Source organism: Lepidochelys kempii, chromosome 4 (genome assembly GCF_965140285.1).
Source record: "Lepidochelys kempii isolate rLepKem1 chromosome 4, rLepKem1.hap1, whole genome shotgun sequence".
In the NCBI taxonomy this organism is placed as follows: domain Eukaryota; kingdom Metazoa; phylum Chordata; order Testudines; family Cheloniidae; genus Lepidochelys; species Lepidochelys kempii.
The window spans coordinates 112,049,536-112,069,666 of record NC_136383.1 but is presented as its reverse complement, the minus strand read 5'-3'; the positions used below and the strand labels follow the sequence as shown (position 1 = coordinate 112,069,666).

The 20,131-nt window shown below is 39.0% G+C and overlaps 1 protein-coding gene across 5 annotated transcripts in view; it reads left to right on the top strand.

The window, feature by feature from the left end:
• CC2D2A (coiled-coil and C2 domain containing 2A) overlaps positions 1-20,131 on the top strand; it is a 132,403-nt gene that overhangs the window by 64,396 nt on the left and 47,876 nt on the right. For all 5 annotated transcript variants that reach the window (XM_073342474.2, XM_073342476.2, XM_073342473.2 and 2 more), the window contains 4 exons: positions 299-502; positions 9,638-9,730; positions 12,726-12,817; positions 16,248-16,415. In XM_073342474.2, the coding sequence (XP_073198575.2) occupies positions 299-502; positions 9,638-9,730; positions 12,726-12,817; positions 16,248-16,415 (557 nt within the window). The remainder of the gene's footprint in view (positions 1-298; positions 503-9,637; positions 9,731-12,725; positions 12,818-16,247; positions 16,416-20,131) is intronic.

Genomic DNA, 20,131 nt, shown 5'->3' with positions numbered 1-20,131 from the left:
ACCCTTACTTCTGCACTGCTGTTACTCTGAAACTCTAACAGTTATTACAATATTTTATATTACATTTAAATTGTGAATGAATTAAATGAATTAAATTCCACTATATTCTTACTAAAAACTAAGAATTATTAAAAACCTTATTTTAAAATATGTTATATTTTGGCATATTCAGGCTGGTTTTGATTACAGTGAGGCTCTTGGCAATGTATCTAATAGAATTAGTCAACCCATTGAAAAAATATTTTATGGACATTTTTCACTCTGAATTGAACTTTTAATATTTACCTTTGTTATTTAGATTGCCACTAGTGGAGATGCCTGTGTTCCTGGTTTCTTCAGACTGGAGCAATTGCAGCAAGAGTTTAATTTTGTTTCAGATGAGGAACTTAATAGATCAAAAAGATTCCGCCTCCTACAACTCAGACACAGAGAGGTGGCAGAGTTCCGTAATTATAAGCAAGTCCCTTTACATGAAAGAGAAATACCTGAAAAGCTTTTTGAGGTAGGAAGTTGTCTGAAATTAATTAAATTATGGTCTTTAATAAAATGTTTATTAGTTTTATCTTCAGTAATATTTGGCTTGATAAAGTCAGTTCTTCATTACTTTGAGGGCCAAATTCTACCCTGACTTCAACTGCATTGACTCCAAAAGGATTACATGGAGTATAAGTCAAAAAAGTATTTCACTTTAAATATACATCATGTTACCTAAATCTAGAATTTGATTGTCTCCTTCCAAAAACATAGCTGCTGGAATGGAGTCTGGAGGAAGAAGATTTAAGTGGAACTGCACTTCAACAATCTCCCCTATCCACCAGTCTATTTGGAATCCTCTTTTAAAGGAGAATTCAAAACATGAAAAGTCAAGAGAGGTGCAAAAGTTAATTGAGGCAACGACTTTATTAACTTTTGTCCAACTTTTCAGAGTGTCTAAAGAAAACAATGCTACTGAATTGAAGCAAATATTGGGGGGAACAATCAAGCCAATAGTATTTTCTTTTTCATTTTTTTTTTAAACCATCCTTCTTCCATGATCCTGGGTCTCTGATGTCGTTTAAGGTTCTTCAGGTGGCCTCTGTACCTTCCCACTCATGGGATGCACTGGTGGTGTAGCTGACAGTGGAATGTTTCGTAGCAGTGCCTGTTAGAGCGCTCCCCTGCCCCTCCTTTTACTTTTACTGGACATTCTGATGATGAGGCTATAAAAGGGTTTGTTGCACTCCAGCCACCTCAGTTCCTTCCAAATGTGTCAGCAGGTGGACCAGGAACCTCTCCAGGCTGATCCAGCCTGGACCCAACCTCTTCAAAGACACTGTGCCTTAGTTAGATTTCTTAATTAGTTAACATTAGCATTAGAAAATTTAGCTTTATTTTATTTATAAATGTTATTTCTTTTATTTGTTCCCATACCTCGGTACTGGCTTACAGATCCTATGGTGGATCTAAAGAGGTAGAAGCCAGGATTTAAGAGGTGTGCTTCTTGTCCTTCTGTATTCCCCACTTCAGACTGGCATACAAGGTGTCTGGCTTGGTTGGGGGAAGGACAGTCTCATGATCTGCAACCAGTCCTAGTAGGAGCACATCTTCAAATCTGTCATCTCTCCTTCTGGATACAGGTGTGAGATACAGCTCCTGTTAGCAGAGTCAAGCACTGCTTTTGGTCCCTTTCAGTTCCCTCATGCTTGGTTCTGAAAACCCCCTCAGAATCGACGTCAAAAATTAAGGCCACAGCACTGGGTAAATCTCTAGAGAAGGGCTCATGTCCTTGATATACTGAAAGTAGCTGTTCCAGATATCAGTTCCGATTCCGCAGTGCTATCAGCATGTGCTATAATGGTAGATGCCCAGGTACATCACTTGGCTCCAGTCCCTTGTCGCTGATGCCACAATTTTCCCACCTGGTTTTGACCTGCCCCATGGACAATGGTCCCTGTTGAACAGGTTCTGGACCGGGAAGGTCTATGTGGAGCCAACCAGTATCGTAGGTGCCTTTGTGACAGCCCTTTGTGCAACTGCGGTGCAACATAGACGATAACGCACATGGTTGATGAATGCCTGCTGACTAGGTGGCCTAGAAGAACTGCATCACACCACTGAAGATGCCATTGCTTGGCTAGAGGACTATGCACATGCTAAATAAATCACTTGGCTGTGCAGATAGATTCAGATCCAAAGGTTGTGCAAATACCAGCATCCCCATTGGTAAGGGTAATAAAAGAAAAGCCTCAGCCTTTAGAGTGTCTGTGCTTCAGTTCCCTCATCTATATGATGGGGATAACAGCACTGCCCTATCTAGCATGGGTCCTGGGAGGATAAATACATTAAAGATTGTGAGGTGATCTCAGTTTGCATGGCGCATATTTCTACTTTGCTTCACATCACAAATCCCTTCACTTCCTTGTGGGGAAGATACTGTCAGTACGTGATCCTTTCCTTTTGCCTTTCTGCTGGTCTTCACATATTTACAGATTGTCTATCTGTGGTGAGAGCACATCCAAGATGACAAAGTATACGCATATACCACTATTCTAAGCTTCCCAGTACCCACAGGGAGAGGTCAAGACATTCCCCGTTGCCCTAAATACTCAGATCCTCTGAACTCCCAGAAGAGCCATCCAAAAGACTGGAAGGGACTTCTGATGAGGAGGTCACCCCAGCTACCAATTTTTCCTCCTTTTCTTGGGATGAAACCATCGTGCTCCCACCATCCACGATGGGTGATGATTTTAAACCATTCCAAAAGGTGTTTGAGGATTGCAGACTCACTAGAAATACCACCAGAAGAAGTTGCAGAATCTTGACACAAGTTGTTGGACATTGTACAAACCTCAACTTCATCCAAGATTGCTCTCCCAATACATGAGGCACTTATGGACCCACCCAAAACCATCTGCTAGAACCCAGCTACAATTCCATCCACTTGTAAAAGAGCAGACAAAAAAATATTACATGCCTCCCAAGGCAATGAAATTTTTGTTTTAGCCCCCCCACACCAAATGTTCTGGTGGTTAGGTGCCTTGAATGAATGGGACAGAGAACATCACTCCAGATCCACTCCATATGATAGGGACTGGAAACGATTAGACCTCTTCGGGCATAAGGCCTACTCATCAGTGACCCTACAGTTAAGGATCACCAATTATGAGGTACTAATGGCCAAATACAACCACTCCAATTATTCATAGATGTCTGAATTTATTGATTATCTCCCTGTGGACAAAAAATAGCAATTTAAAGCAGTCGTCTTGGAGGGCCATCTTCTAGCTCGAACAGCAGGGTGGATAAAAATCAATGATTTTTTAAAAAATCAGATTTTTTTAATTTAAATCTGATTTGTTGATGCTTTTTGAGGAAAAAACCTATCTAAAGATAGTTTTAATTAATATACATTATAGCTCAAAGATATCTCATCATGGAATAGGGATTATAAATTCTAATTCTATAGTATGAGACAATATTTTGTAAATGAGTTCCAATAGTTCATGAATTAGGGATCCCCAATCTTATGGGGTTCCAGGGGCTTCTGTATAGTAGATTATTTAAATTAATCTTTCTGTCTACCCAATGGGACTCAGTGCTCAGTCTAGAATATGCTTAGTTTTGCAGTTCTCAAACTGTGGATTTGTGTCTCCAGAGATAACATGCTTGTTAGCAGCAAAAATGTTTTAAAATAAACAAATAAATAAATAATATATAGAGGTGAAAAATAACGACTTGAGTTAGTTGCAGAAGCCAATATTTTAAGTTTCTCGTGTTGACCTGGCTGACCTAGTCAATTTAATTTTTTTTTAATTTCTTTTAACTATTTTAGTTAACAATTTTAACAAAAACAAACCTGATTTTAAAAAACTATAATGTTTAACTAAATTCAAAAATTCATATGCTTGTTTTGTTAAAATATTATATGTTTGTTGCTGAAGAAAAAAATCCAGAACATGAAACGTTGTTGTTTTAGTTAAATAACATAATTTAACTGTCTGGTGATGTTCTCCTCCTAATACCACATGGCAAGAAAATCCTCCAAATATTAATGATTAACCTGTTGAATTGGAGATCTTTATGAAGTCATTTGGAGGGGAACTATCTGCTTCAGTTGCCTTTGGTAAATGAAATAATGAAACAATCATTCATTTTCTGATATAGCTGTAAAACTAATCTGAAAAGTTTTCAAAATAAATCACTTTTAAAATGTATACTGTTTACCTTCTAAAAATGAAACCTACATCTATCTCTGAGTTGTGAAGAATATGTATTAAGGTTATAACAACCAACAAGAATGGACTTTTATGTTGAAATCCATGAGTAAATCGAGTCTTTCTGACTAGTGATTTAAATCAAATTCACCCTGTCGATCAGCCTTACAAGCCTCACTGGATTCAGCAGACACAGCGGCACAGTCCATCGCCATGGCCATAGTCAAGTGGTGAGCTTCCTGGCTCCACCTCTCTGGGTTCCCCAAAGAGGTACAGTCCACTACAGAGGATCTCCCATTCAAGGGACCAAAGTTGTTCCCAGCTAAGACAGATGAGTTGCTCCACACACTAAAAGACTCCAGGGTGACTCTTCAATCCTTAGGCATCTATATGCCTACACAAAGAAAGAACAGGGGAAATACTGCTTGGCACAAAGAACAAGTTCTGCGCCGTACACACAACCACAGAGGCAATATGACCTACAAAAACATAGAGGCCTACAAAATGGAAACCACTACCTCTCAGTCATCAACATCTCAGCAACCCCGCTCTCAACAGCAGCTTTAAGGGCTTGGTCGAGGACCGAAGATGCATCCCGCATTTTCAAATGCTGGAACCATCTGCAACTTCCCATCCTTTTGGAGACCACCTGACTCTATTCCACCCAACACGACAGGCCATCACGTCAGAGAAATGGGTACTAGAAATCATTGAGACTGACTATTCAATCCAATTTATCTCTACCCTCCCCACCCACTCTCCCTCTCTGTCCCTCTTCAAGGACCCTTCTCTTGTGCACCTACTACAACAGGAAGTAAACCATCTCCTGCAGCTGGGTGTCGTAGAAGCCAGTACCAACACAACACAGAGGGAAGGGCTTCTGCTCCCATTATTTCTTAATCCAGAAAAAAATGGAGGATGGAGGTCCATTCTTGACCTAAGGAAACTCAACAAATTCACCAAGACTCAATGATCCAGGATGGTCACGCTCGCAACGATAATCCCAGCACTAGAAAAAAGGTACTGGTTCTTGGTGCTCGACCTCCAGGATGCATAATTTCACATTACGATGCACCGTTCACCCAGGAAGTTTCTCCAGTTTGTTCTGGGATAAAATCATTAGAATATAAAGTACTCCCTTTCTGCCTGTCTAGGGCTCCACAGATGTTCTCAAAAATTCTTATGGTAGTGGTGGCTCACCTCTGCAGAAAAGGAGTCATAGTATTCCCCTATCTGGGTGATTGCTTTCTCAAAATCTCCACCCAAGAAGAGGCCATAGGAGCTACCCAAAAGGCAATAGCTCTCTCTACACAGGTGGGCCCATAGATAAACGAGCAAAAATCAACGCTCACACCTGTATAGAGACTAGAATTCATCGGGGCTTACCTCAATTCACTGGAGGCCACAGCCTCTTTCCCACCACACAGGTTTGTCAGACTAGTCAATCTCATCTCTACAACACAAACCAGCCCGCCGACATCCTCCACGGCCTTCCTCCAACTGTTAGACCATATGTCAGCAACAACATTTGTCATGAAGCATTCCAGGCTACACATGCGCAGCATTCAAGGTTCACTCAGGATTGTATATATTCCACACAGACACAGTATAAACAAGTGCCTTAGGATGCCAGTCAAAGTAAAAAAAAAAAAAAAAACTCTACTGTGGTGGACTCAACCACACAACCTTTGTGAAAAAGTTCCCTTCTCCCAGACTTCTCCAGCGATGATACTTCTCTGCTAGGTTGGGGGGGCAGTGCACTTGCAAACCACACAGTCTAGAGCAGGTGGTCCCCTTCAGAATCAACAATGCACATAAACCTACTAGAACGACGAGCAGTGTGCAACGCATGCTCAAACTTTTTGCCCATGATCAGGAAACAAGACCATAAGTGTTGATAGACAACTTTGCTTGATCTCTGTGCACAGACATGATGTGATTATGGAACTGATGCATCCACCACAACATCAATATCTCAGCATCCTGCCTACCAGGATTCCAAAACACCACTGCGGATGCATTGAACAGAAAATTCCCTCAGGACCACGAGTAGGAAATAAACACTAAGATACTACAGAGGATGTTCAAACACTGGGGTTTCCTGACTGACATGACAACCCAGAGCACCAAGTGCCCACATGACAACCCAGAGCACTCTTCATGACAACCCAGAGCACCAAGTGCCCACAGTTCTGCTCAAGAGCAGACCCCAATCTCTAGGCAATGCTTTTCTCCTCAAATGTGATGCACCTTTACTGTATACCTTTTCCCCAACCCCTCTCTTACCCAGGGTTATACACAAGATATGGACTGAGAAATTCAGACTCATGTGGCCCAGATAAACATGGTTCCCTTACCTGTTGAAGATGGCGGTATGCCCACCATGCCCTCTTCCTCTTCTTCCACATCTCCTGTCTCAGGATGCAGGCTAGTTATACCATCTGCACCTGGAAATACTCCACCTAAAGGCATGGCTACCCCATGGTTTCAGGGCAATGAAATGAGCTGTTCAGAGGAGGTAAGGACCATACTGTTAAACTGCAGAAGGTCTACTAAATGATATACTTACCTGCACAAATCGAAGAGATTCCACATATGGTGCCACAATAGACAAACAATGGCAACTACCTCTTCTTTACCAATGGTATTAGATTATATACTAGAATTTAAGAAATCGGATCTGCCAATGAGCGTGATCAAAGTACACCTCACGTCAATCACAGCTTTCTATCACAAAGTTGATATGTTCTCAGTCTTGCCCACCCTCCCACTAAATGATTTCTCATAGGTATTTGTATCCTTTATCCTGAAATATAAGCCCCTACTCCACCATGGGACCTTAATTTAGTGCTACGATGCCTTACTAGGCCCCCGTTTGAATGCTTGATGATGTGTTCACTTCTCCATCTGTCGATGAAGGTGGCCTTTCTCATTGCTATCACATCCACGTGACGAGTAGGAGAACTTGAGGCTCTCATGGCACTCCCACATACACAAAATTTATTCTATTATACCTAAAATAGCTTCCTTGTTCCACTTGAACCAGCCCATATGCTTCCATGCTGATAACCAGCCCATACATCTCCCATCGTTCTTCCCAAAACCTCATGGGAACAGACGAGAAACGATGTTCGCACGCTGGACGTCAGAAGGGCACTAGCATTTTACATTGAAAGGACTAAACCCTTCAGAAGGTCACTAAAGTTATTTCTATCACAGAAGGTTCTAAAGGAGCCGCCATATCCAAGCAAAGGCACTCGAAATGGATCTCTGGGTGCATTGACCTTTGCTACCATCAGCAATAACTACAACCATCACTGTGGACCCTCACACACTCTACCAGATCGATTTCTACATTAACAGCCTTTCTCAACAATGTACCCATCATGGACATCTGCAAAGCTGCAACCTGGGCGTCAGCCCACCTGTTCTCAGAGCACCATGCAATATAGCAGGACTCGACATCAGATGCTCTGCTTGGACTGACGGTTTTACCATGTGCCACAAATACAATTCTGAAACACCTTCCTCCCGATGAGGGGGACTGCTCTACAGTCACCTAAAGTGGAACACTCACAGTGACCGTCCTCGAAGAAGAAGAGAAGGTTACTCTGTGCAGTAACTGAGGTTATTCGAGATGGTTGTCCTTGTGGGTGTGCCACTACCCTCCTTCGTCCCCTCTACTTCAGAGTTTTCTGCTAGGGACTCTGCGATAGAGAAGGAACTGAGGAGGGTTTGGTCACACAGCGCTGTGTAACCGCCAGAGGAGGCCTGAGACCAGGACAGTGCATGTGCCAACCAACCAGGCACTGCTACTGAAATTCTTCAATTGCAGGAGCAGGAACGCAGATTCATCTAATGTGGCGCACTCACAGGGACACCCATCTCAAAGAATCTCTGTTATTGCACAGGATGAGTAATCTTCTCTTACAAGGCAGTTACCCATCTTCCACATGGGGACACTGGTAGGATTAAAGTTTTTCCAGCCCTTTCCACAGTGTCTGTATCTCTTGGTCACAGTTTCATGTCAGTTCTTTGACTAGGTGAAAATGACCATTCTCCCTACATCTGACTGACTGCTTTAGACCGTTTATAGTTCTGTTTGTCAGGCCTCTTAAACCAGGTCAAACAGCATATGCAATTACCCCCAGGGGGCAAAACTTTCCCAGGCTTTTTACCTGCCTTAGGGATTTGCATTAATTACCCCCTAGTTATTTTAGCTCCTGCAAAAAGCCCTGTAACTCCCCATGGAACCAGGAATACAACTGTGAGTTAGCCCCTAGTGATATGTATACCATAAAGTCAATATAATGGTCTTTGAATATTCCATGTGTTCATAACATCTTTCACAGTGGCCCCCTTGGCATGCCTTAGGTGTATTCCCATTGTAGAAATTTGCAGAGCTGTTAAATGGAGCTCTGTTTATGCATTTACAAAACATTATGCGCTATATCTAGCATCCCAGTTGAGTTAATTAGGATGCCATATCCCACCCTCTTCAGATGACAGCACTGTTTATCAAGCTATCCCATTAATGGGAATTGCAAAGGCCATCTGAAGAAGAAATGAAGGTTACTTACATGTAGCCAATATTCTCTGAGATGGACTTTCATTCCCCTCCCAGTTTCCTCAGAGTCCTGATTACAATTTCGGACCTGAAGATGCTGTGGAAGGAACTGAGACAGCTGGAGTATCAAGCCCTCTTCTATGCCCTCGCCCTTGGAAAGTGCAGGAAGAAGAGGGGCAGGAGAGTGCTCTGATAGGCATTGCTATGAAATAATCCACTGTCAGCTACACCATCGCCACATCCCCATGAGTGTTATGCAGAGTGCATCTTGCAGGTGAGTAACCTTCATTTCTAAATTTCCCTGATTCTATACATCACAAATGTTTTATTAGGCCTTCATGCCATTTTGTGTATTTCTCTTTCTTTCCCTTTTGCTATGTTTATTCATTTTTCAAAAACAGAATAGAAAGTCTGAATAATTAATCTAAAAAAAAATTTGCGACCAGTATGGTTCCTTGTAGTCTGTGGGTTCTACAGAAACTCCATTGACTGTAATACATAATAAAACTTTGAATACATTTGGCTCATGCCCTTCTTCCCAGGAAGGCCCAGTGCATCACCGGTGTGATGATAGAGGGTCTTCCGTACTGTAGCTGCCAAAAAATCAAAGTTCGGCCTTATAAAGAAAAGGATAAAAGGAAATTTTGAAAGCTATTTGTTGTAGTTAAAGCCACATGACTGCCGTCTATATTACTGGGATGTGCAACTGAATTGCTACATACTGCATTAAAAAAGTACCTCCTAACATCTAACATTTAAATTGGTTTACTTTGATCCTATATGTTTATGTTAATAAAATGATTACCATTTCCTTATGTGACCTAATACACTAGAAGGAACATCAAATCACAAACTTAATTTTTGTATTTACCCTTAGAACTATGAGAAAAGGCTCCGTGAGAGGGATGTAATTGACAGCAAGGATCACCTAGATGCGCACAGAGCTTTAGTTGCCAAGTATCTCCAGAAGGTGAGAGATGCAAAAAGAGTCAATACTGATCTTTCTTACTATTTGTTTGTTACTACTCTATTTAAGTATCAGGAGATAGCTGTGTTAATCTGTATCCACAAAAACAAGTAGTCCGGTGGCACCTTAAAGACTAACAGCTTTATTTGGGCATAAGCTTTCGTGGGTAAAGAGCACACTTCTTCAGATGCATGGAGTGAAAATTACAGATGCAGGCATAAATATACTGACACATGAAGAGAGGGGAGTTACCTCACAAGTGGAGAACCAGTGTTGAATTTTTCAAGTAAAATCCAAGCACCACATTTTTACTGCATTTTTATGTCAAAAGTTGCAGATGTAATCACAAATGACATTTGAGAAATTGATCTAAAGCAGAGTCCTTTGGATAGCTATAGTTTCTGCCCAGAGAGAGTTTTTATGGCTTAATTCAAAACTTTTGAAAGTAATAGAAATGGGGAGACCTGTTAGATGAAACTATTTAGTATTGTATTAATACTATAAAGCAGTCACTGTAATACAAAGATATAAGGCTGTTCGCAGGAAGGGATTAGGTGTAAAATTATAGTAAGAAAATATTGCAGACTCCCTCAAATTGTTAATTATTAATATAATTTTTAAGCTGCACTTTATACTAATTAGTCTCTCTCTCTCTCTCTCCCTCTCTCTCTCTCTCCACCCTCCAAGAAAACACCTTCCATTCTTCTGCTTCCCTCTGTTAGCACAGGAATGTTTGTTCCACTGGAAATTGAAAGAATTAGGAGTTTTAAACTACATTAGGGCTGTCAAGCGATTAAAAAAATTAATCGCGATTAATCACACTGTTAATAATAGAATACCGTTTATTTAAATATTTTTGGATGTTTTCTACATTTTCAAATATATTGATTTCAATTACAACACAATACAAAGTGTACAGTGCTCACTTTATGTTTATTTTTATTACAAATTTTGCACTGTAAAAAACCAAAGAAATAGTATTTTTCAGTTCACCTAATACAAGTACTATGGTGCAATCTCTTTATCACGAAAGTTAAACTTACAGGTGTAGAATTATGTAAAAAAAAAAATAGCTGCATTCAATTCAAAAATAAAACAATGTAAAACTTTAGAGCCTACAAGTCCATTCAGTCCTATTTCTTGTTCAGCCAATCGCTCAGACAAACAAGTTTGTTTACATTTGCAGATAATAATGCTGCCTGCTTCTTGTTTACAATGCATCTGAAATTGAGACCAGATGTTCGCATGGCACTGTTGTAGCTGGCGTTGCAAGATATTTATGTGCTAGATGCCCTAAAGTTTCATACGTTCCTTCATGCTTCAACCACCATTCCAGATGACATGCTTCCATACTGATAACGGGTTCTGCTCAATAACGATCCAAAACAATTTTGATCAACACATGTTCATTTTCATAATCTGAATCAGATGCCACCAACTGACGGTTGATTTTCTTTTTTGGTGGTTCGGGTTCTGTAGTTTCCACATCGGAGTGTTGCTCATTTAAGACTTCTGAAAGCAAGCTCCACACCTTGTCCCTCTCAGATTTTGGAAGGCACTTCAGATTCTTAAACATTAGGTTAAGCTCTGTAGCTATCTTCAGAAATCTCACTTTGGTACCTTCTTTGCGCTTTTTCAGATTTGCTGAAAAAAGATGTGCTGGGTCATTATCTGAGACTGCTGTAATATGAAATATATGGCAGAATGTGGGTAAAAAAGAGCTAGAGACCTACAATTCTCCCCAAAGTAGTTCAGTCACAAATTCAATGAACACGTTATTTTTTTAACAAGCGTCATCAGCATGGAAGCAGGTCCTTTGGAATGGTGGCCAAAGCATAAAGGGGCATACGAATGTTTAGCATATCTGGCAAGTAAATTACCTTGCTGTGCCGGCTACAAAAGTGCCATGTGAACACCTGTTCTTACTTTCAGGTGACATTGTAAATAAGAAGAGGACAGCATTATCTCCCGTAAATGTAAACAGACTTGCTTGTCTTAGCGATGGGCTGAACGAAAAGTAGGACTGAGTGGACTTGTAGGCGCTAAAGTTTTATATAGTTTTATTTTTGAATGCAGTTTTGTAACCAAAAAAATCTACATTTGTAAATTGCATTTTAAGATAGAGATTATGTCACAGTACTTGTATGAGGTAAATTGAAAAACACTGTTTCTTTTATTTATCATTTTTACAGTGCAAGTATTTGTAATAAAAAATAATAATATAAATTAAGCACTGTACACTTTATATTCTGTGTTGTAATTGAAATCAATATATTTAAAAATATATTTATATTTAAAAAAATATATTTAATAAATATAAATTGGTATTCTATTGTTTAATAGTGCAGTTAAAACTGTGATTAATCGTGATTAATTTTTTTAATTGCGATTAATATTTTTAGTTAATCGCGTGAGTTTACTCTGATTAATCAATAGCCCTAAACTATATATTTTCTTGCAAATATAGTGCTTGAAAAGGGACCCCATTGACAGTCCTGGAATCTGAAGTGCTCTATTTCGCCACAGAATTGATATAGTATAGATAGGAGGAGTGCAAGCTTCTTCACACTGTTTCATCAATGTGTTTTAACCCTCACTTTGACTCTTTAAGGTATCAAAAAAAATTGTCAATTAGTGCCAGTTATGTTGAGTTTGTAGTGTGGACTCTTCTCCACTTGAATCTGGAAAGACAAAGAGTGCGTGTTCAGAGAATTTCTCTTATTTTTTCCATTTCCCTTTACCAGATGTACTGATTCTTGATCCAGGCTCTTTAGTGTGGGACAACTACCAAGGCTGCTTCTAGAGGAGTCAGTTACTCTAGAATGGGGTAGTATTTTGTGCTGAGGAAGTATCTATGGAAAGGGAGTCAAGAATCCCTGAACATGCCCCTTTTTGTTTATGATGGGGCGTTAAGAAAAATAATTAATCTTTTTAATAAATTGAACCACACGTATTTTCAGTGAATTTGAGTAAGACATACAATTGGTTGTGTTTCCAGGTTAGAGAATCAGTGATAAACCGGTTTCTAACAGCAAAGCATCATTTCCTTCTTTCTGACCTGGTAAATGAAGAGGAGGTTCCTAGTCTTGGGTAAGGGAGAAAAGTTTTTATCATATCTAAAATAATTAAAATAACTAATTTTAAACTATCCTTATTTCTAGGCTCATAATTATTTCTTTACCACAAAAATTTAGTGTTGTACTCCCTGTTTGTTAATGTTTTAAATTTAGCATAATGCTATATTATTCTGTAAGCATCATGCTCATCTGTGCCAAAATACACAAGTGTTTAAATAACTGCAATAAAACTGCATCATAAATGTTTTAAGGTCATATGCTATTTTCAGCAGAAGTATTCATTCACAGTAACCTTTATTTATATGCTGCCATATTACTCCAGTTTCTGATCTGACCTCATAAGCTTAAGGAGAGTCCAGCTTAGTATGTACCTGAATGACTGACTCCAAGTAAGACCCAAATGTGGTGGCTTTGGTGGTTCAATAGTCAGCACTCTTCCCACTGAATCAGTGCTGAGCAAATGTCTCAGCATGGTGTCGGGGGGGACTGTGAGGCTGGAATTGCATTGTTTCAGATGAAACTTAAATCTGTTATATATATATATATATAACGGGAATTGGTTGAGTATCATCAATTGCTAAATCCAGTAAATTAGATTCACTTAATATTTTCCATAGAAGATATCAAAATGAATTCTGCTCTTCACCTCTCCCGGGTTCTAGTAGGCTTGGCTTGCTTCATTTTGCGTGTGTGTGTGTGTGTAGGAGGTGTTAGTAGTTCTTTGTCTTTGCTTCTAAAAGGAAAGCTATAAATATAAAAACACAATCCTGATGATTTGCAGAGTAGACATTTTCAATCCCAATGTAGTTTCTGCTGGATATTATGTTCTTTGCTTCCTGTTGTATACTGGTCTGTAATTTTGCTGTGAAGTATTGAACAGCTGCTATGTTTCATCCAGACGTAGCTTTACTGTGCTGATGGATGAAATAGTTCCTGTAATATGTGCATATGTGTATGTATCTGTGGGAACATATATAAAATGTATATCTGAGTATGTATGGATAAGTACATATGTATACTATATCTATATAATTTTTGTATTCTTTTAATGGCTTCCTAGAGTACGCTGTGCACATGTCACTACGCTGTCCACTCCACCACTGATGTTCGCCTTGGTGCTTCTTTCATCTCCTTCCCTAAGATCATCTCACTTTCTTTGTTTGTGCTGCTCCCAATGCTTGGAATGCCCTCTGCAGCCCTGTTCATTGCAACTTTCCTCATCTTCTTTAGTTCCCTCCAAAAAAGTCACTTCAGCCCTCATATCTACAAGAAATGTCTAGGGGAAAGAAAGGCAACAAAAAAACTGAACAAATAAAAAGGAATACTGTGCCATGTTAGCAGTGTCCCGCACGTGCTTTCTGTGTACTTCAGCCCCCTTTTAATTAAGTTACGATCCTCACATATTCTGTCATGTTTAATTTACATGGTATGCTCTTTGGGGCTGGGGCCCGGTTTTTATTTACTTTGTGAAGCACCTACCAATGTTGTAATGTGCTTGAAAAACAATAATAAATAGGCATCTATACGTGCATATATAAATATAGCTACTGAGTCCTTTCTGGATGAAAGGAGGTAAAAATATAAGTTAACATAATGTTGTTATGATCTTGATCTTGGACTTAAAGTTTGAAACACAGACAAGTAAAAAAACTGATCCTGAAGAAGTTGCAGTTTAGACTTCTAACCTTTCTTGCTGCACAATTCTAAGGCATTTTGAGAAATGAGCGAACAGATCAGAGGGAAAAGAGAATTGTGAACAGGATGTGGAGGGATAGCTTCGAGGAAAGACACAAGGAAATGCCCTGCAAATAGCATGAAATAATTTTAAAAAGTGCATTTTTGTTTACCCTGTGCTTTACATTTGGCTTGACACCTTGCTGCTGGGCACTTCCCATACGTCTCTCTACTTCTGCTGAAACATATTTTTCATCTTTGAAACCTCTTCTCCTTTCTTGCCAGAATATTATATATGTATTTGTTTGCTGTATTTGTTTGCTTGTGACTTTGACTTTTTGTACTATGTTTCCATGCCTCTGGTATTTCAAGTCTTTGGGCTTGTCTATGCTACCTGCCGGATCGATCCAGCAGGGGTCGATTTATCGCGTCTAGTACAAACATGGTAAATCGACCACTGAGCGCTCTCCCATCGACTCTGGTACTCCACCAGAATGCAAAGCACAAGCGGAGTTGATGGGAGAGCGTCAGCTGTCGACTTACCGCAATGAAGACACCGCGGTAAGTAGATCTAAGTACGTCGACTTCAGCTACGTTATTCACGTAGCTGAAATTGCATATCTTAGATCGACCCCGCGCAGTAGTGTAGGCAAGTCCTTACTCTGCATCACCAACACATAAATGACATTAACTAGCGTTTGTTTGTTTTAAATCTGTTTAAGCAGATAGATAATGAATGAGATTTTCATTTCTTTGCTACTAGAAAGCTTTGTTTACTGCACCATTGTGCCCTTAAGATATTATTTTGATTCAACAATATAAACCTAAGTAGTCCCATCTGCTGGCAAAACAGAGACTTGCTGCTTTTCAACAAAGAAACCATTCTTTTTGGTTCAATACTTTCATGTTGCAGAATGAGAAATAACATTTATAGTTAATTTCCCAATTTGTTTAAAATGAAATTAGCTTGACTGATATTGATTTCCACATGATTAATACTGATTTGTACTGAGCATTGTTTGCTAATCAGATTATATTATTAATAGATTTAAAATACGCACAATACTCTGGAACATGGGAAATATGTTAGTGAATTTTCCTGTTTAAAAAAAGTAATTCGCCTTTTTATACTGTTTTTACAAGAATAATGCACTTTCTTAGTTGCATATAATGAGAAGTTGACCTTGGCTAGCAGTTTAGACTTTTTAAAATTGGTTCTGGAATGCTTTCTATAATTAAAATATGTTTGTACAGTTAGAATCATTAATGTATGTTTTTTCACACATCTGTTTTTATTCTTTTCCTGTTTTTCTTTTTATTCTGCTTTGCCTTGTGTTATAAGTTCTGATGACCCAGGGTATGTCATGGCACATTAATTTCTGTTTCCCCTTTGTAGCCTGCAGTTTGTCATAGATAGTTCTGGGCTTTGATTTTTTTGGTGTATTACATACATTGGATAATGTCATCTAATAGGCATCTTGTTTATATAATTATAGTAGGTTAGATCCGTTTTAAAGTTTTTAAATTAATTTTATTTCATATTCTCACTTAGTTATGATATAATTCTTCGGTACGTTTTGTTAAAAATTTATAAAATACAAAATGCCGTTTCTGTGCTAATAAACAATTAAACATATTTCACAATAAATGGCACCAAGAGTATATATTTCTCTTTCTTGTAAGTGCATAGTTTTGTGTATGTGTCAAGAGAGAATTAGAACTCTGGATCCTGAGTAGAAAAGACTAAAACTCTCTCTTATGATTTCTAGTAATTTAGGACTCAGTCTTTTTAAACTGGCGGAGCCAAAGCGACCACTAAAGCCAAGAAGAAAGGAAAGGAAGAAAGTTACAGCACAGAATCTATCAGATGGAGACATAAATCTTTTAGTGAACATCATTAGAGCTTATGATATTCCAGTGAGAAAACTTGTTTTAAGGTATGAACCTTTTAAAAGGCTTCTAGCTGGAAATGTTCTTTCTCTTTCTAGTGGCTCTTTAATTGCCTTTTTAAAAATCTTTTTCATACTGGAGGCTACATTTTCAAAATCGGCTGTATAAATTGCTTCTGTGAAATTTGCATGCAAAAGGTGTGTGTTTAAATCCCTGTTTTTGGAGTACAGATGTATGTGTCAGTAAATATTTTTAACACGATTAAGTGGCCAGTTCTGAAAATTTGGCTCTCTGTGTATTAAATGCAATGATTGTTTTTATCCTCATGATACTAACACAAAGAGACACATTTACAAATTCATTGATTATGTTGTTTAATAGTATAAGTATGGCTGTTTTGCAAGTTTCTTAGAATTATGTTGTTGTCTAGCAGTGCCTGCTAAGATCGCTGGTTTATTGTGCATATTAGACTGTCTGAAAAAAAATAATTGGAGGATAATTTGTGATTTTGAGAATATAAATAGCCAGGTAATATCAGACATGCTATCCCTAAAACACTTATAAATATCATGTCTTTTAATTGCATCCAGTACTTATAATATATCCCTTGTACTTATATTAAATAAGATTAGATAGATTAGATGTAATAAAAGAGATTCCAAATAGTCTTTTCTACAAACCAATAGTTATTATATGCATAGTAGAACCCCTGTGTTACAAACTAATTGGGGATTAAGTAGTTCATAAAACCAAAAAGTTCATAAAATTTATCATCTCAAAATCACAGTAGGTAAGGTGCATAAATTGTAGTATGGTGCACTTCATCTCTTTCTTCTTGTCCTTCAAACTACTGCAAAGCAATTTCCAGTACATTAAAGACATCAGAATATGAAGGGATGTCAACTTCTTCATTAATATCACTTTTGTTATGTGGTTTCCCCTGACCCCCGCTTTTTAGGAAGAATGGTTTGTATAGCTGGTTGTTCGTGAGATTGGTCTTGTAGAATCGAGGTTCTTTCTTTCGTATTTGCTCTTGCTTTTCTGCCTTTATGTATTCATTTTAAGCATTTAGCCAGTGGAAAGAACCTAATTTCCATTGTACTAATTCTGAAGCTCAATCCTGCCTTCAGATACAGTTGCTTAAATATCACCTCAAATTTTGTAAGAATGCATTGTATTATTTTTCTTATTTTATGGGGCTTTTATAACAAACATACCTTTCCACTCTACACTTAATTAGTGAAAACATACACAACTCAAAACTAACTTATAAACAGTCTTTTCCTTTGTAGTAATTGTAGGTTTAAGACATCCAATCCAACTAATCTGAACATAAAACAAAAGTAAAATAATGCTTGCTCAAAAGCCTCACTGAAGACCAAGCCTTAGATTAGGCTTCAAAACTTGAAAAAAACGCTCTCATAAACAGGAGCAATTTCCAAGTAAGACTAAATTTTTGAACCATACCAGAGCTAATTAGTGTTAGTCAGTTGTTGAACATGTGGAATTGAGCCCTTCTGCTACTCTACCTACTTACCATAATTTATATGTTTTATTGGCCTTTCATAAATATTCTCACTTTGAGGAATAAGTGTAAAGTATAACTTTTTGATTATGATATCGTAAAAGTTTAAGATTTTTTATGAGAAGGAAGAGAGGATTATCTTTTAGCTAATTATCCACTTAATCAGTGTTGAATGTGCATTAAAGTGACAGTGTACATTTTGCCCTCAATATTCCAAAAAAACCTAGCTTTTTAAAAAAGAACTGTGATCTTACATTCTGCCGATCTTGAGTAGTTATTTACATTTATTGTTCAATTTTTGTATTATTATTACATTTACTTGTACAGTGTTTCTATACAACTTTTTGTGGTAAATATAGTTATATTTGCATTTGTTCATTCCACACATTAAATTGCTGTCTATATATTAATTTTTGCTTATTTTCCCACGGAGGACTTGTTTAGAAGTTAAGGAATCTGTACTATTTAGAAGTTCCATTGGGATAGATCTGTTTAAACTGAGCAGCCTGCAGACCATATAAACTCCTCAGGGAAGTGGGAAAGCTGTGCCTTGTCGTTCTGAGGGACACATGAATGCCTCAGGAAAGAATGCCTCCAGGCAGGAAGTTCTCTTCCACTGTGGAGCTTATCTCACTACCCTTACAGCTTTGTTTTCACTGAATAAATATAGTCATGGTGTAGAGGCATAACATGAAAATGTCAAAAATATTTTTAGAGCCAAACCAAGTTCTGTACAGCTAACGACATATTTAGTGAAGTGAGGATTAATATTCAGTAGTTCTCTGAGTCCTGGTCCCTATCTGTAGTCTACTGTGAACGCATGTGACCAGAGTCAGAGAATTCTTGAAAGCAGGGTTCATGAATGTGCCTTCGCTGTCCTCTTGCACCCGACCAAAGAGATAAAGGGTGGAGCAGACTGACTGACTCTCTCCATTTCCTTCTTATGACCAGATGGCCTGGGTCAGAACCTCCAGTGTCTGGAGCTTTGTCTTTCTTTCTTCTTCAATCTGTAAATACATATATAGATGGTTTTTGTAAATAGTTTTAGGATTTTATCCTATAGTTTTTAGCTAAATTTTATAGTTCAATAGTTAAATTACTCATCCCAGGGAATTCACTAGCTCCCCTCTTTTCCCCATTATGGGACTGGACTTCAACATCTGTGCTTCTTGCAAACACTCCATCTCAGTCAGTGATGATCATGAATGCTGACTGTACTGCCTTGGGGAAGTTCACTTTGTGGCAAAGTGCAGTATCTGCCATTCTTTCCATACCCATGAGGGGTGGGAACTTTGCCTTACCAAGCATTCAGTGGAGAAAGCCATGAGGCCAGTCAGACCCAGGCCACGAGACCATGCTATGCTCAGCAAGGAGTGTGCCTTCTGCCACGAGGTCTGACTTAGGAGAGGGGAAATCTACTCTCACAGATCCCGCATCGGGGTCTTGTTGGGAGGGTAGAGACCATTACCATAAACATCCAAGCTTCAAAATCCTCTTCAAAGAACTTAGATACAACTCTGCCTACATCAAGTTTTCCTGCACAGCCCTTGAGGACCTAGAATGCCCTAAGTCTCAGGGTCATCACATGAAGGCGTACAAGTCCAGGGCTCTATTGGTACCGGACTGCTGTCTGGTGGGAACCGTGCCTCCAGTACCAACTAAGCCTTAATGGGGACTGATGGCACCGATAAAAGGCAACCATTGAGCGCCTCAGCCACCAACAGTAGAGCTCTGCCTCACTCAACTGTGGCACAAACTGTAACAACTCTGGCTCCGTCAGTTCAAGTGGACAGGATCCCTTGCCACTCTAATGAGAGCAAAGGCTTATACCCCCCCTGATGATATTTTTGCTCTCCTGGATCCCCAGTCTCCATCACATTAGATGTATTTTATGGGAGGAGTCTGTCTCCCATTCCATCGGCCAGCCATGGCTTCCCTCCAGGGGAGCCATCAGTACTGCTGATGAATACGGAATCAACATTTTCTTTGTGAGGAGACTCTGAACCACCTGATGAACTGATGTTTCCTCCTCTGAGGCATAATTTCCCAGACAGGGGACCAGGACCTGGCTGGAATCAAGCTCCACCTCAGCACCTGCATTGGAGCTGTTGGTATGCTATGCCATGGGGACCTCCACAACCACCTTTTGACCTGTCTTACTGGCCATACTGGGGACCATGAGACCTGTACTAACCTGCAGAGTCAACAAGATCTGGTAGGGAGTCAAGCAATCCCTCG